The sequence below is a fragment of the Rhinopithecus roxellana genome, chromosome 21 (assembly GCF_007565055.1).
Source record: "Rhinopithecus roxellana isolate Shanxi Qingling chromosome 21, ASM756505v1, whole genome shotgun sequence".
Lineage (NCBI taxonomy): Eukaryota > Metazoa > Chordata > Mammalia > Primates > Cercopithecidae > Rhinopithecus > Rhinopithecus roxellana.
This window is the reverse complement of record NC_044569.1, coordinates 14,802,023-14,815,268: the sequence shown is the minus strand read 5'-3', so window position 1 is coordinate 14,815,268 and position 13,246 is coordinate 14,802,023. Positions and strand designations below refer to the sequence as shown.

Sequence of the window (13,246 nt, the reverse complement as noted above, 5' to 3'; positions counted from 1 at the left end):
TGCCCAAATGAAGAATGGAAGGGGGCAGTTACCAGGTTGGCCATGTCTCACTTAGTATATTCTTTATTGCTTGAATTTTTGAGAACTTTTCTTGTAGTTAAAAAATGAGAAGAAAAGCAATTTAAAAAAGAGAGCTTCTTGTAGAACTGGAGGCAGGTTTCAGAGCACAACCTCCCCCAGTGTTCAGGAGGCCCTGGTGTCCCTGGCATAATCTGAGCTCAGTTTCTGCCCTCCACATCCATCTGACCTTCTGAAATGACAGGATTCCCCAGAGACCACTTGATTTATAATCAGATAATTTATGTTTGGTACCCAGTTTTATGCCTTTTAACTCTGTTGTATTTGGATGTGTTAAGTGATCCTGACTTTTAAAAGAAATAACTAACATCACTAGTTTGGGCATTAAATGAGATTAAATAAGTGTTTCATAAACTATAAAGAATAATGTAGACACAAGATGTTGAGAATAAGGAGAATGAAGCCTGTGCTAAAGGAATTATCTTTCCGTTTTTTTGTTTTTATTTTTGTTTTTGAGACAGTCTTGCTCTGTCACCCAGGCCGGAGTACAATGGCGCGATCTCAGCTTACTGCAACCTCAGTCTCCCAGGTTCAAAGAACCCTCCTGTCTCAGCCTCCTAAGTAGCTGGGACTACAGTCGCACACCACCATGCCCAGCTAATTTTTGTATTTTTAGTAGAGATGGAGTTTCACCATATTGGTCAGGCTGGTCTCAAATACCTGACCTCAGGTGATCCACCCACCTCAGCCTCCCAAAGTGCTGGAATTACAGGCGTGAACCACAGCACCCAGCCTTTCTGTTCTATCCCTTGGATTCCAAAACTCATTTAGGTAAAGAGAAGTGATGACTTGGCTACAGAGGAGAAAGGATGGCTGGGAAGGGAAGTGCAGGCTAGGAAAAGTGACTAAAAACAAAAGTAGTAGCACCAGTTATATTATTCATGCAAGGAAGACGAGGAGAATTATCCTGATGGGGCTGATAAAATCACCTCCAGATGGCTCTAAGCCAGCCCCAGGCTCTTAAGACAATGGTCAGCTCTTTCTTAGGCAGTCCAAGACCCTCTGACCTGAGATGTGACTGGATGATTACAGACCTCTTGTCCAGTGTTTAGAGTCTAGCTGTCTGCATATTTTATAAAGATATCTGCCTTCCAGAGACTGGAAGTAAAAGAGATCCAATGACTGGGTGAGTCACCCTTTCTCCACCTAGAACACAGTCCTTGATGGAAATCATGCTTCATCAATTGTTGTTGAGTAGAAGAAACAAACACATCCTCCAATCTTCACTTGGTGGACGTGGCATCAAAAAATAATCATATTAAGTGCATTTATTAGTACACTTTTCTGGCTTATCTGCCTTCCAAGTTTCTATTTGAGTTCTTGCCTTTGAAGGGTTTGCAGGCTATGAAAAGTAACTTAACTTTTTAATAACTTGCTTTGCTTGGCCTTGAGGCAACTTTAGAAGATAAGACACCAAAAGGAACTATGTGTGTCTGGAGAGAAAAAAAATAATGGTGAAAAACGTTTATCAGCAGCCTCCACCAGCACCAAGCAACGCCTCAATTTTACTCAAGCAATTTCCCAATTCAATTAACATTCATATGAATCAGCAAATAATATGTAGCAAATTTGAATCCATATCCTTTTTTTAAAAAAAAAACACTGGAAAGAATCTTAAAAGTCATTGAATCCGTTTTTATAGCAAGGCCCTGAGACTGGAAGGGACTAACAGAGCTAGAACTGAAAGTTGCTTTTCCACCTCGAGAGAAACGAGTCAACAAATACCCTAAGCAATTGCTGGTATCTGAATCCCACTTTTTTGAGGCTGTTTTCTTTGTTATGTTGCACTGACCCGAAGCACTTTCTTCCCAGAATGCACCAAGAATTCAAAACTCCAAACAAGTTTGGGATCAGTGTTGGGGGGTGGGAGGCAGTGGGGGTGCATCTACGGGGGCGGGTGGGCTATGAGCTTTTGCTACATCACAGAATTGTGCCAGTGTTTCTCTTTGGAGTGCCTCGCCAGCTTTAATAACTGTTTCGATATGATTTGCTCGGGCAAAAGGTGTGCATTGGCCCGATCAAGCCTGACTTCTAGCCAAGGTGAGTTCACATCTCCGTTTTTTCCTCCCCATAATTTGAAAGAGGCTTTTAATTGTCTCCGCTCCTCCCCCCTTCCCCGGGAAAGTTTGTTTTCAAGCTATAAACCCTCTGCAATTCTCGGTTTCCATCTCGGTTGCCTGAGAATCGCAGTCATTATTAGCCAAGTCCACTTGGACGAAAGCAAAGCTACCTTTGCGTACATAATGAGAGCCACCGCGTGGCCAAGGAGAACCACGGGGAAGAGGGAAACAGTTTTCTCTCGAGCTGCCCAAAGCGGGCGGGGGAAGGGAGGCAGGGTTAAACCGACCGAAGGCGTGTTTTGTGGAGTGGCTTAGAAAGCGGCCGAGGCAGCCGAAGCCGCTTTCGAAGTTAGCAAACAAAGCGTCTCCCCAGTAACCGCCCGGTTCCAGACGAGGCTCCTGCCACTCAGGCCGCGGAGTCGTAGCGTCGCCCGGCCTCCGGCTCCTCCTCCCTGCGTCTCTCCTCCCTCCGCTCCCGGCTCCCCAGCGGATATGAGCCACCAATCCCAGCCACAAACAACCCTTCAAATGAAATAGCGAGGCGGCCCTCTAACGGGCGGCGGGGACGCTGGCTCCCTCCCTGCGCCACATCTGTCCCGCACCGGGCGCAGCAGCTGATTCATCTGCAGCCAGGTCCGGGAAGGAACTGTGCTCTCGGCAGTTGCAGGGCAGCGTCCGGGCGGGTGGCTTCTCCCCAGGACCACGTTCCCCCCGAGCCGTTTTAGATGTGTGTTCTCTTCTGTGCCGAGCAGTCAGCAAACCACAGAAGAAAAAAATCGTAAGGTTGCTGCCTTCTTAGAGAGACGCCTTTTTCCCCTGTTGATTCATTTTAAGTCCTGTAATTGGAAAAACCACCCAGGCTTTTTAAACTCTGGCTTCCACGCACTCTCGGAGCGGGGGTGTCTTTTTTTTTTTTTTTTTGAGGGAGGGTGGCAGGCTGGCTCTAATTTTCGGGATAATCCTAAAACAGACGCTCCAAAGTGGAGTTAGTTATCCCCTGGCCGTCTTAGTACTCCTCGGGTTTAATCTTATTTCCACAGAGTTTCTTCTGCCGGGATCTCTACCGAGGTTACCGAACAAAAACAGCACAGAGCCCAGGCTGGAGGCAGACCCGGGCGCTGTCTCTGCTGGGCTTATTTGTTTGGGGTTTTTCTTTCTTTTTTTTAAAGTGATGGGGGAAGTCTCATTGTGTGGCATGTGACAGTTCGTTTGCTTCAAAACAACAGGACGTAACCACGCGAAAACTAGAACCAGAGGAGGGGGCATGCGTTTCTTTAAAGTCAGCCAAACAGCATCTGGTCTTTGAAAGGGCAATTTCATCAAGAAACTCCTGTTGGATCCCTCCTAATGCGGACCAAAATAAGTCAACAGGAACGGGTGTTTACTTAATGGCTAGTTTCTGTTTGAAATACCGGAGGGGAGGAGGGATCCCCTACGAGGGTTCCAGTCCTAAAAGCAGACACTGTTGACCGAAACAGATTAGCAGCCACAGCGTGGTCACCCTTTAGCTATAAAAGTGGCCGCTGCCGGGGTCCGACGACTCGGGGTGTCAGGCGGAGTCTTGGCGAAGCGGGTGCGCGCCCTGCCGTCCCCACCAGGCAGAGACGTTTAAAGAGCATGTGAGCATGACAAGTGTCTGTCCGCAACGTGTCAGATTTCGAAACTGCCTTGCAATGCAGTCCGGAACTCGCAGCTTTAGCCCGGGGGAACAGACGTTCGCTGAGGCTGTGTCTCATCATTCCCCCACCACCACCCCCGCCGACCTCCCACTGTTGCTGCTGGAGGAAGAGCCCCGGGAGGAGAAGGGTGCGCCGCGCCGCGCCCGCGTGTCAATGGCAGCCGCGCATTCTGGAAGAAGTTGGTTCTTGTCTCGAATACTTTTCCTCCCGTGCCCCGCCCCTTGAATCAGAGGCGGCTGTCCTGTGCGGCTAGAGCAGGGACAGTGGAGTTCGGGGCAGCTGTCAAAAACGAGACGGGGAGGCTTTTCTTCCCTGGGGTGGAGGAGGGAAGAAGGGAGGTGTCCTTTTTTCCATCTGTTGCAGTTTACTAACCAAACGCACCCTCGCCGGCCCCGGGAAGAAAGGCCCAAGGGAGAAACCCGGGGCGCTCGGCTGGTTCCCCCACCGGCGGGCGAGGGATGCGGGCGGTCAGTGCGCGGCAAGCGGAAAGGATCGCGTTTCTGAACCCGGCCACCCCCCGCGTCCGCGCCGCCGCCCCCGAGGGACGAGTGACAGCGACCGCTGAGCTCGGTCCAGTCCTCCTGGCTGGAAGGTGCGGGGGAGGGGCGGAGGAGCGGCGGGGCGGGAGGGGGACGGGGCGGGCGGCTGGGGGCGGAGGCAGGACCTCCTGTACCTTCCCTCCTCGCCTCTCTCACTCTGACAGCGCCGAGGTGCGCCGAGCAGGAGCAGGGAACAAAGGAGCGGAGAGGGGAGGGGAGAGAGTTGGGCGAGGGAGAGCCCCCGGCCGGCTGCCAGAAGATCCTAGCGGGAGGAAGCCCAAGTGTCACTTGAATTCCACCCAAGGAGCGGACGCCTGGGATCAGAGCGCCCTGTTTAGCAATAACGGCTGGAGCACGTCCTACAAGTTACGGGAGAGTCGGCTGTGAAGGAGACGTTCGCTTGTCCCCTGTGTTCCCGTTCCTGGACCCTCCAGACCCCAGCCTTGCCTCGCGCTGGGAGGGGAGATCCAGAATGAAAGGCAAGAAAGGTAAGGCGGCCGCGGGCTGCGCGCACCGGGAGACGCGAGTCCGGGGAAACGTGCTGGCCCGGCCGCGCCGCGCCGCGCGGAGTCACTTGGTGGACTTTTCCACCCAGGGGCTCTCATGCTGGAGCGGCGGCCGTGCTCTTTGTTGAGGCAGCGTCTGAAACGGCAGCGGCTGTTTTCCTGCTAGACACAACACGAGGGGCTGTTGTGGGGCGAGCGTCTCCACGCTGTTGGCACGTTGTCAAGAAACACGCTCAGTGCCTTGTTTGTGCGCCTGCAAGTTTCATTGTCTCCGCCGACACCCCACGCTCGGCCCAGCCGCCGCGTGGCTTCTCGCTCTTTCTCGTGTGCTGGGGATATGGGGTCCGAGTAGGGAGGACCCACCACCTCGTTTTTCCCGATCCGGACCCGAGGCGGCCGGGGCCGCTGGACCGCCGCGCCTTTGTCTGAAAGTTCCACTCCCCCGCCCCCGCCGCCCCCCTACTCCCAGCCGGGCCCTAGCAGTGTTCTTTAGGGATGTGGTGTTTTTACGATCGAAGGAATGCGATTCTGGACCCCTTCATCGCCCTCTGGTGTAAACATCTCTGGAAAGCCAGACTTTTACAAATTCCCAGTCTCTAAAAGTTTTCCCACGATGAATTTTGGGGCAGGAGGAAGAGATAGGACCCAGGGCCAGCAGCTTCAAGCGGCATGCAGTCAAAATGTGTCCAAATGTGACAAGCAGGCTTGGTTGTAAGTGCAAAGAGCAAGGCTGTCATTGTTTCCACGAAGTGTTCTGGAAGCTTTACAACTAAAACTTGCCGTCAGTTTGGTTTAAAAACAAAATACACCGGAGGGGGGAGGCCGGCGGGGGAAGAAAGCACACACAACACCCCGAAAGGTCAAAGAATGTGAAGTCCCTTTTGAAGTTAACTTTTGAGTCCCTGGTTGGGAGGTCCCCCGAGTGTTCCGCCGTGGGCTGGAGGTGGCGTTTCTGTTGTGATTTATGTGGAATGGTTCAAAACAGAAGTTAATCGCTCGGGAAGCGGACGGGCGGGGCGGCGCTACTGCGCATGCTCGGGAGCCGCCTGGAGTTTAGAACTCCGCATTCTTTCAGACCCAGCCCGCTGGGGGGCGTTCCTGAGGGCCAGCCGCAAGGCCAGCGGGGTTCCTTCGGCAGCGTTTCTGTGGGAGGCCCTGAAACGCGCGGAGCTTTCCTCTGCCGCCAGGCTTTTCCAGCGAGAGTGAAATTAAACATGAAACTCGGATCAACTGGTAGTCGTTGGCGGTAGAACGCCCTAAGGACCCCTCCCCGCGATACGGAGGGCGGACTCGGGACAGGGAATTGGCTCTGGGAGAAAACGCGCGGGGAGCGTCCGAGACGAGGCGCCCAGTGAAAGCCGTGCCGACCCTTGCGGGGACTGACAGGTCTAGGGAGACGCGCTGTCTGTTGTGGTGGGCCTCCCCGGAATAAGTGAGGGCTCTGTTTCAAGGATGAGTCTAGCGCAGAGCCGGGCTTCCGCCGGGGTGGGCTCCCCGCATTGTTCGGGCTCTGGCGGGGGCAGCTCTGATTACTTTACACGGCCCGCCCGCCCACCTCGGGAATCCTAAGTGCTCCTTTTCCACGGCTTTCCTGGCGTCTCCCCGACTCCCGCGGCACTTTCGCCTACCTTCCCCCAACGCCCTGGTCCTCCCTGGCGACCCCCTTTGCACTCTCGGGGTCCTCCTGCCCCTCCCGCGGCGCGCCTCCCACAGCCGCGAGCCCTCTGCCCAGAGCTGGGGACCAAGGCTGGGCCCCGCCGGCCGCATCGGTGGGAACTTCCGCGGTCCCCATCCCAGGGCGCATAGGGTCCAGCTCCCCGGCGCCGACTCATGGAAACAATGAAAGGGGACGGGCTGAAGGGGAAACTTTGCGACTGGTTCAGGGCTCGTCGGGGGAGCCGAGGTTGCCCGGGTTTCTTTCCCTTTTTAGGTTTCCCTGGCTAGTAGTCTGGGGTGGCCAGGACCCTGAGAACGTGAGATTCACGGCCTCATTTCTAGTTATTGGGACCTGGAGTTCGTTTGCTTGTGCTAACTCGTGCAGTATGCGGGCCGGCCTATTTCACTTGAGGCTGAGGAACTCTGAAGAACAAAAGCTACTTGCTTTTTCCTCCTTGGGCCCCTCCCTCTCCCCGTGCTCCTCCGCAGTCCTCCTCTAAAACTACCTGGGAGGGGGGAGCCTTCCCCGTCGGCTCTGGAAAGACTCCTGAGGAAGTCGGGCCCGCCTTACTGTCCGTCTTATAAAAGTCCACAGTCTTTTCAAGTTCTCTTGAAACAAGTGCACTTTCAGCTCCATTCTTGAGCCCGTGGTTTGGTAAGACTGGTTTGTGATAATAGTGTGTCCTCCCAGAAAGCCGAGAGTGACGCCAAAAGACCTCCTAAAATGGCTTAAAAACAATCAGAAGGATCGATAAGGAAAATCCACTAAGTCTTTTTGCTCCCAGTTTTTAACTGTTGAATTCCTCCTTTGGGATTGCTCTTTGGCTGGGGTCGCCAACCACACCTTGGATTTGGTGGCTTGGGTGTGCGATTCCTGTTGCTTCTCCCAAGGAGATACTGTTTTTTTTTTTTTTTGGTTTGTTTGTTTGTTTTTGTTTTTTTTATCCTGGAGAGCGGGTCCGGCTATGTTGCCCAGGCTGGCCTCGAACTCCTGGGCTAAAGAAGTCCTCTCGCCTTGGCCTCCCAAAGTTCTGGGATTACAGGCAAGAGATGTTGCTCCCGGCCCAAAGGAGAACTTCTGGTCAGGAAATTTGCTGGGTTAAATTTGCTTTTTCCTAACTGTGCACCTCGACTTTTCCCATCGATCTTATTTCTGGAGTCTCTATACAACCAGTGTCTCCGTGCCTCCCTGTCTCATCATGATGTTACCGACCTACTCAGAAAAGAAAGTGCAGGGCCGGGCGCGGTGGTTCATGCCTGTAATCCCAGCACTTAGGGAGGCCTAGGCGAGCAGATGACCTGAGGTCGGGAGTTCGAGACCAGCCTGACCAACACGGAGAAACTCCGTCTCTGCTAAAAACACAAAATTAGCCGGGCGTGGTGGTTCATGCCTGTAATCCCAGCTATTCGGGAGGCTGAGGCAAGAGAATCGCTTGAACCCGGGAGGCGGAGGTTGTGGTGAGCCGAGGTTGTGGCATTTGCACTCCAGTCTGGGCAACAAGAGCGAAACTCCGTCTCCAAAAAAAAAAAAGAAAAGAAAAGAAAAAAGAAAGTGCAGGAACAAGTTGGTCTCTGCTTAGAGCGGTGGGATCCTCAGGCCATGTTGTGGCTTTCCACACATTTCCTTGTATGTGGATAGAGTGAAAGAAACTTGTGATTCTGCCCCCACCCTCCCCACCGCCACATTTTTTAAAGTGTAAGCAAAGCAACACGTTTGGAAACAAGTCTTAACCGGGAAACTTTTCAAAAGCGCTGTTACAATAGGAAATGAGTAAGGAGGAAAAAAGTCTTTGTTTTTCCAAGCTGAGCCACAACCAGGAGGGAGAGTTTTAATGAAAACAGTCCTGACAGCAGCAAACGTGGTTTTACTGCAGTGAAATATCAGCTGGCGTAGCCAAGGAACTGAAGTTTTAACTTCCTGTTACTTCAGCTTTTGTGCACATATTGGAAATATTTGTTAAGAGTTCCAGAGGCCTGGCATTCATTTATTTAAATGAACTGAAAAGTCGCGCTGCAGTTTGGTGTTGCTTAACTGAAACCTGCTTTTGTGTGTCACTAACCTATTCTGAAAGATCAGCCTTCTTGTCAAACTAGGCAAGCAGATCAAAGGGCAGGCTTCAGGGGCTTTTTTTGTTTCAAACTCTGTGATTACCAACTTACAGTTGGGAATTCACTGTTCAATGAGCAAATTTTCACCCTTTTTCTGGATTAAAAAAGGAGGGAGATAATAGCCTTGAGAAGAATGTCTGGCTTTTCAGATGTTGGAGAGTTTAAACAAATTGCTGTATTCAGATTTGCTTTAGTCATTTAATTAACTGGACACGTTTTTTTAAAAGTTCGATTTCTTTAATTATCAAAGCCAATGTGAGACAGGAACTCAGCTGTAATATCTTTAAGCTTTTTCATTAATAGCTCTTCACCCAAATTTCAACATGGGTTTGAAAGTCTCAGCTTGTCAATAGTGAAAGTAGTTTCCGTTTTAAATGGGCACTTTTAAAAAACTTCAGAAACTTAAATCATCAGGGGAGGGAAATATCAAATACACGGCAGTTAAAACTTCGGATTCTTGTGCGGTTTATTTGTAGCTGTTTATTAAGCCACGGGCTAAAGTGAATTTGCAAGATCATCCACCTCTTTGTTAGAACTTGCTTTACTTTGTCTTTGGAGAGTTCCGCCTTTTGTAGGAGTACCCTGCAGCACCTTCTGCCCCCTGCAGTCCAAAACTAAAAATGTGTCACCAAGTCAGAGTCAATTACAAGGGTGGGAAAAATTCCTTTAAAAAAAATGGTGTTTAGCTTAAGAGGAATATTCCGTTTTTATTTCCTGTCAAGGTGAACTGGCTCAATTAAGGTCAAGTCATATTTTCAATCAAAATTACACACTACAGAGGAAAGAAAGCATACAAAGCTAAAAATGCATACCTTTACATTTTTTGTTATTTTAATTACTTCCCCTAATATAGAAGTGCTGATTTTTTTCAAGCATGCCATTGTTTGTAATTCATTTCTGTTTTTAAGATTCTAGATTGTCTACAAGCAAAAGAATGTATTTCTTTAGTCATTCGGAGTAGCCTGCTGTAGTTTTTGAAAGGTGGAGTTAATAGCGTTTGTTATTTAATTTTTTTTTAAGTTCAGAATGATGTTTAAATATCTGTAAAGGCCAGGTCTGAAGCTTTATTGAATCCAGTCTGTCTGTGATTTAAATATTCTCTATGGCTTGTGAATTCTTAAAATTTCTGGCAGGATTAAAGTACTTACAGCCAAAAGAGCTTCCTCTGGGGCTTGCATATTCAGTTTCCTTTGTCATGTAATCATTTAAGACTAAACTCTGCTTATTGATATGTAGTATTCTATTCTAGATTGAGATCAAACTGGAAACTGAAATTTAGGAGACATTTTTAATTCATTTAGCATTAGGCATCTTTTGACCTTACCAAAGTACCAGTAGTAGAAAAATATTTTTGTGTGATGAAACTGAAAATATCAGTGGTTGTATTTAATAAAAGGTGACTAGTACTGCCCATTTAAAGTAGATGTCTAACTTTGAATCAATGTAGATAGCAATGAATAAGCAATGACCATGCATGGTGTTAGCAGAAAATTTTAACATGTATTTTACCTTTAGAATACTAACTGGGTTCAGTGTAGTATGTAATTTTCCTTCCTTATATCTGTGGAAAAAAATGTGCAAGTGCCGCCTTTTATTTCAAACCTTCGGTAGAGGAAGGAGGAAGAGTAACATTTTAAATGTACCTTAGGATACTGGTTAGGTTGCTTTTCCTAGTTAGCACTGATCTTAGAAGGAAGGTTGGTAGGCACATTCCAACTGCCACAGCACCCTTTGTGTTTCAAATGTGGCAGGTTATTCATTTGGGTGCAGTTTGTCTCCTCCAATGATTAGACGAAAGAGTTTTCTGAGCATCACTCAAAAGGAATGTGAGAAGTTAATGAATCCTAGAGGAAAGCGCCTGAGAAAAGGCATCTCGCGTTTGGTTGAGAACCTCCCGTGTGGTGCTAGTCAAAATTACTTTTACTTGTACCCTGAATTCAGGACAGAAAACACTGCTCCTTCCCCTCGCTCTCAGTTGTTGGGAAAGCATGGTTACACTGAATGGTCAGCCTAAGTGAGCTTTGCAGTAGTTGCTGTGCTTATAAAGCAATTGACAACTGGCCTTTGTCCTTTCCTAGGTATTGTTGCAGCATCTGGCAGTGAGACTGAGGATGAGGACAGCATGGACATTCCCTTGGACCTTTCTTCATCCGCTGGCTCAGGCAAGAGAAGGAGAAGGGGCAACCTCCCCAAGGAGTCAGTGCAGATTCTTCGGGATTGGCTGTATGAGCATCGCTACAATGCCTATCCTTCCGAGCAGGAGAAAGCATTGCTGTCCCAGCAAACACACCTGTCCACACTACAGGTAAAGAGAGAGAGCATGAGGTTTACAGATGCGTTTTTATTTTCAAAGTCATTTTATGGCATTCCTGTGTGTCAAGTCATTAAGCTCCTTTCCACTCAAAGACAGAAGGAGTATCTTTTTATTGTAAACTTGATAGTGTTAAAAGCTAATAACCAGCTATTTAGAGAACACAGAAACACTTGACAGTCATCTGTCAGATAACATTTCCTTTAATGCCTGAAAGAACCTTCCTTTATGCAACAGACATTAAAAGGAGGTTAAACCTTACTCTATTGCCCAGGAAACTGGTTTGATATTTAAACAAGGACGACTTCAGTGAGGTTATTCATGTTCTGTCTGTTGACATAGTCATTTGAACTGGGAAAAATCAGTTACTGGGAGGAGTGGCCCTTTTCATAAGGAGAGGTGTTCCTGTAGTTGATTAACTGAAATGTTGGGGCAGTAGGTGATAGGTTAAAATGGGGAGAGTTGAAAGGTAAACCTCTCTCTCAAATCATTTTTAAGCATTTGAGATTTTATATCTTTTTCTTCATCCTGAAAAGGTTTAAGTATGAAGAGACAAAGAAGGAAATTTGTATTAGAAACTAGAAGGTTTATGACAGGAGATAGCTTGCTTTCTTGGCGGAGCTCAGATACCTTGAAATAACATTGTAAGTTCAGGTAAGCCTTTTCGTGCTTTCTTTAATACAGAGAGCAAGATCAGTTGGGTACCCCATAGAACGTTCTCAGAACCCGTTGGCTGAGTGAATGAGTCGAGTGTTAAAGCGTACCGATATGATTTCAGGTCTGTAACTGGTTCATCAACGCCCGCCGCAGGCTCCTCCCTGACATGCTGAGAAAGGATGGCAAAGATCCAAATCAGTTCACAATTTCCCGCCGTGGGGCCAAGATTTCTGAAACGAGCTCTGTGGAGTCCGTGATGGGCATCAAAAACTTCATGCCAGCTCTAGAGGAGACCCCTTTTCATTCCTGTACAGCTGGGCCAAACCCAACCCTCGGGAGGCCACTGTCTCCCAAGCCGTCGTCCCCGGGATCAGTTTTAGCTCGTCCATCGGTGATCTGCCATACCACTGTGACTACATTGAAAGATGTCCCTTTCTCTCTCTGCCAGTCAGTTGGTGTGGGACACAACACAGATATACAGCAGATAGCGGCCAACAACTTCACAGACACCTCTCTCATGTACCCAGAGGACACGTGTAAATCTGGACCAAGTACAAATACACAGAGTGGTCTTTTCAACACTCCTCCCCCTACTCCACCGGACCTCAACCAGGACTTTAGTGGATTTCAGCTTCTAGTGGATGTTGCACTCAAACGGGCTGCAGAGATGGAGCTTCAGGCAAAACTTACAGCTTAACCCATTTTCAAGCAAAACAGTTCTCAGAAATGTCATGATTGCCGGGGTGAAGGCAAGAGATAAATTGCATTATTTTATATATTTTTTATTAATATTTGCACATGGGATTGCTAAAACAGCTTCCTGTTACTGAGATGTCTTCAATGGAATACAGTCATTCCAAGAACTATAAACTCAAAGCTACTGTAGAAACAAAGGATTTTCTTTTTTAAATGTTTCTTGGTAGATTATTCATAATGTGAGATGGTTCCCAATATCATGTGATTTTTTTTTTTCCTCCCCTTCCCCTTTTTTGTTATTTTTTCAGACTGTGCAATACTTAGAGAACCTATAGCATCTTCTCATTCCCATGTGGAACAGGATGCCCACATACTGTCTAATTAATAAATTTTCCATTTTTTTTCAAACAAGTATGAATCTAGTTGATTGATGCCTTTTTTTCATGACAATAAAGTATTTTCTTTAAAAATTGTTGTAATTCAGAGTATTTCTGTTGAGGGAGGCGCTTCTTAAAAATGAGGAGGAATAAGGCCGGGCACGGTGGCTCAAGCCTGTAATCCCAGCACTTTGGGAGGCCGAGACGGGCGGATCACGAGGTCAGGAGATCGAGACCATCCTGGCTAATACGGTGAAACCCCGTCTCTACTACAAAATACAAAAAACTAGCTGGGCGACGAGGCGGGCGCCTGTAGTCCCAGCTACTCGGGAGGCTGAGGCAGGAGAATGGCGTGAACCCGGGAGGCGGAGCTTGCAGTGAGCTGAGAGCCGGCCACTGCACTCCAGCCTGGATGGCAGAGCAAGACTCCGTCTCAAAAAAAAAAAAAAAAAAAAAATGAGGAGGAATATAGCACCCCAGTGAGCAGGAAGCTGAGGGGGTAGGGTGCAGTGTTAGGGGGTGTCAACAGCTCTTTGAAAACCTGTGGACAACAAGCCAGTTTGCATAAACAGGATGTG

At 48.4% G+C, this 13,246-nt stretch overlaps 1 protein-coding gene across 6 annotated transcripts; it reads left to right on the top strand.

Annotated features, from left to right (window-relative positions):
* Positions 1-3,065: 3,065 nt before the first annotated feature.
* Positions 3,066-12,761, top strand: TGIF1 (TGFB induced factor homeobox 1). Of its 6 annotated transcripts, none has more exons than XM_030926064.1 (4): positions 3,977-3,995; positions 4,661-4,844; positions 10,706-10,932; positions 11,717-12,761. In XM_030926064.1, exons 2-4 carry the CDS (start codon positions 4,829-4,831, stop codon positions 12,290-12,292), a joined length of 819 nt encoding a protein of 272 aa, XP_030781924.1. In that variant the 5' UTR covers positions 3,977-3,995; positions 4,661-4,828; the 3' UTR covers positions 12,293-12,761. The 6 variants fall into 6 exon arrangements, with proteins under 6 accessions (XP_030781921.1, XP_030781924.1, XP_030781923.1 ...); XM_030926063.1 differs by having other exon boundaries at positions 3,990-4,409; XM_030926062.1 differs by lacking the exon at positions 3,977-3,995 and adding an exon at positions 4,013-4,409 and having other exon boundaries at positions 4,521-4,844.
* Positions 12,762-13,246: the final 485 nt, after the last annotated feature.

Bases quoted from the DNA above. Each gene is read 5' to 3' on its own strand.
- TGIF1 (XM_030926061.1), top strand. From the start codon at position 3,764: ATGACAAGTGTCTGTCCGCAACGTGTCAGATTTCGAAACTGCCTTGCA. The intron at 3,996-10,705 runs GTTGGTTCTTGT...GTCCTTTCCTAG, and splicing joins AGCCGCGCATTCTGGAAGAA to GTATTGTTGCAGCATCTGGC. The intron at 10,933-11,716 runs GTAAAGAGAGAG...ATATGATTTCAG, and splicing joins CACACCTGTCCACACTACAG to GTCTGTAACTGGTTCATCAA.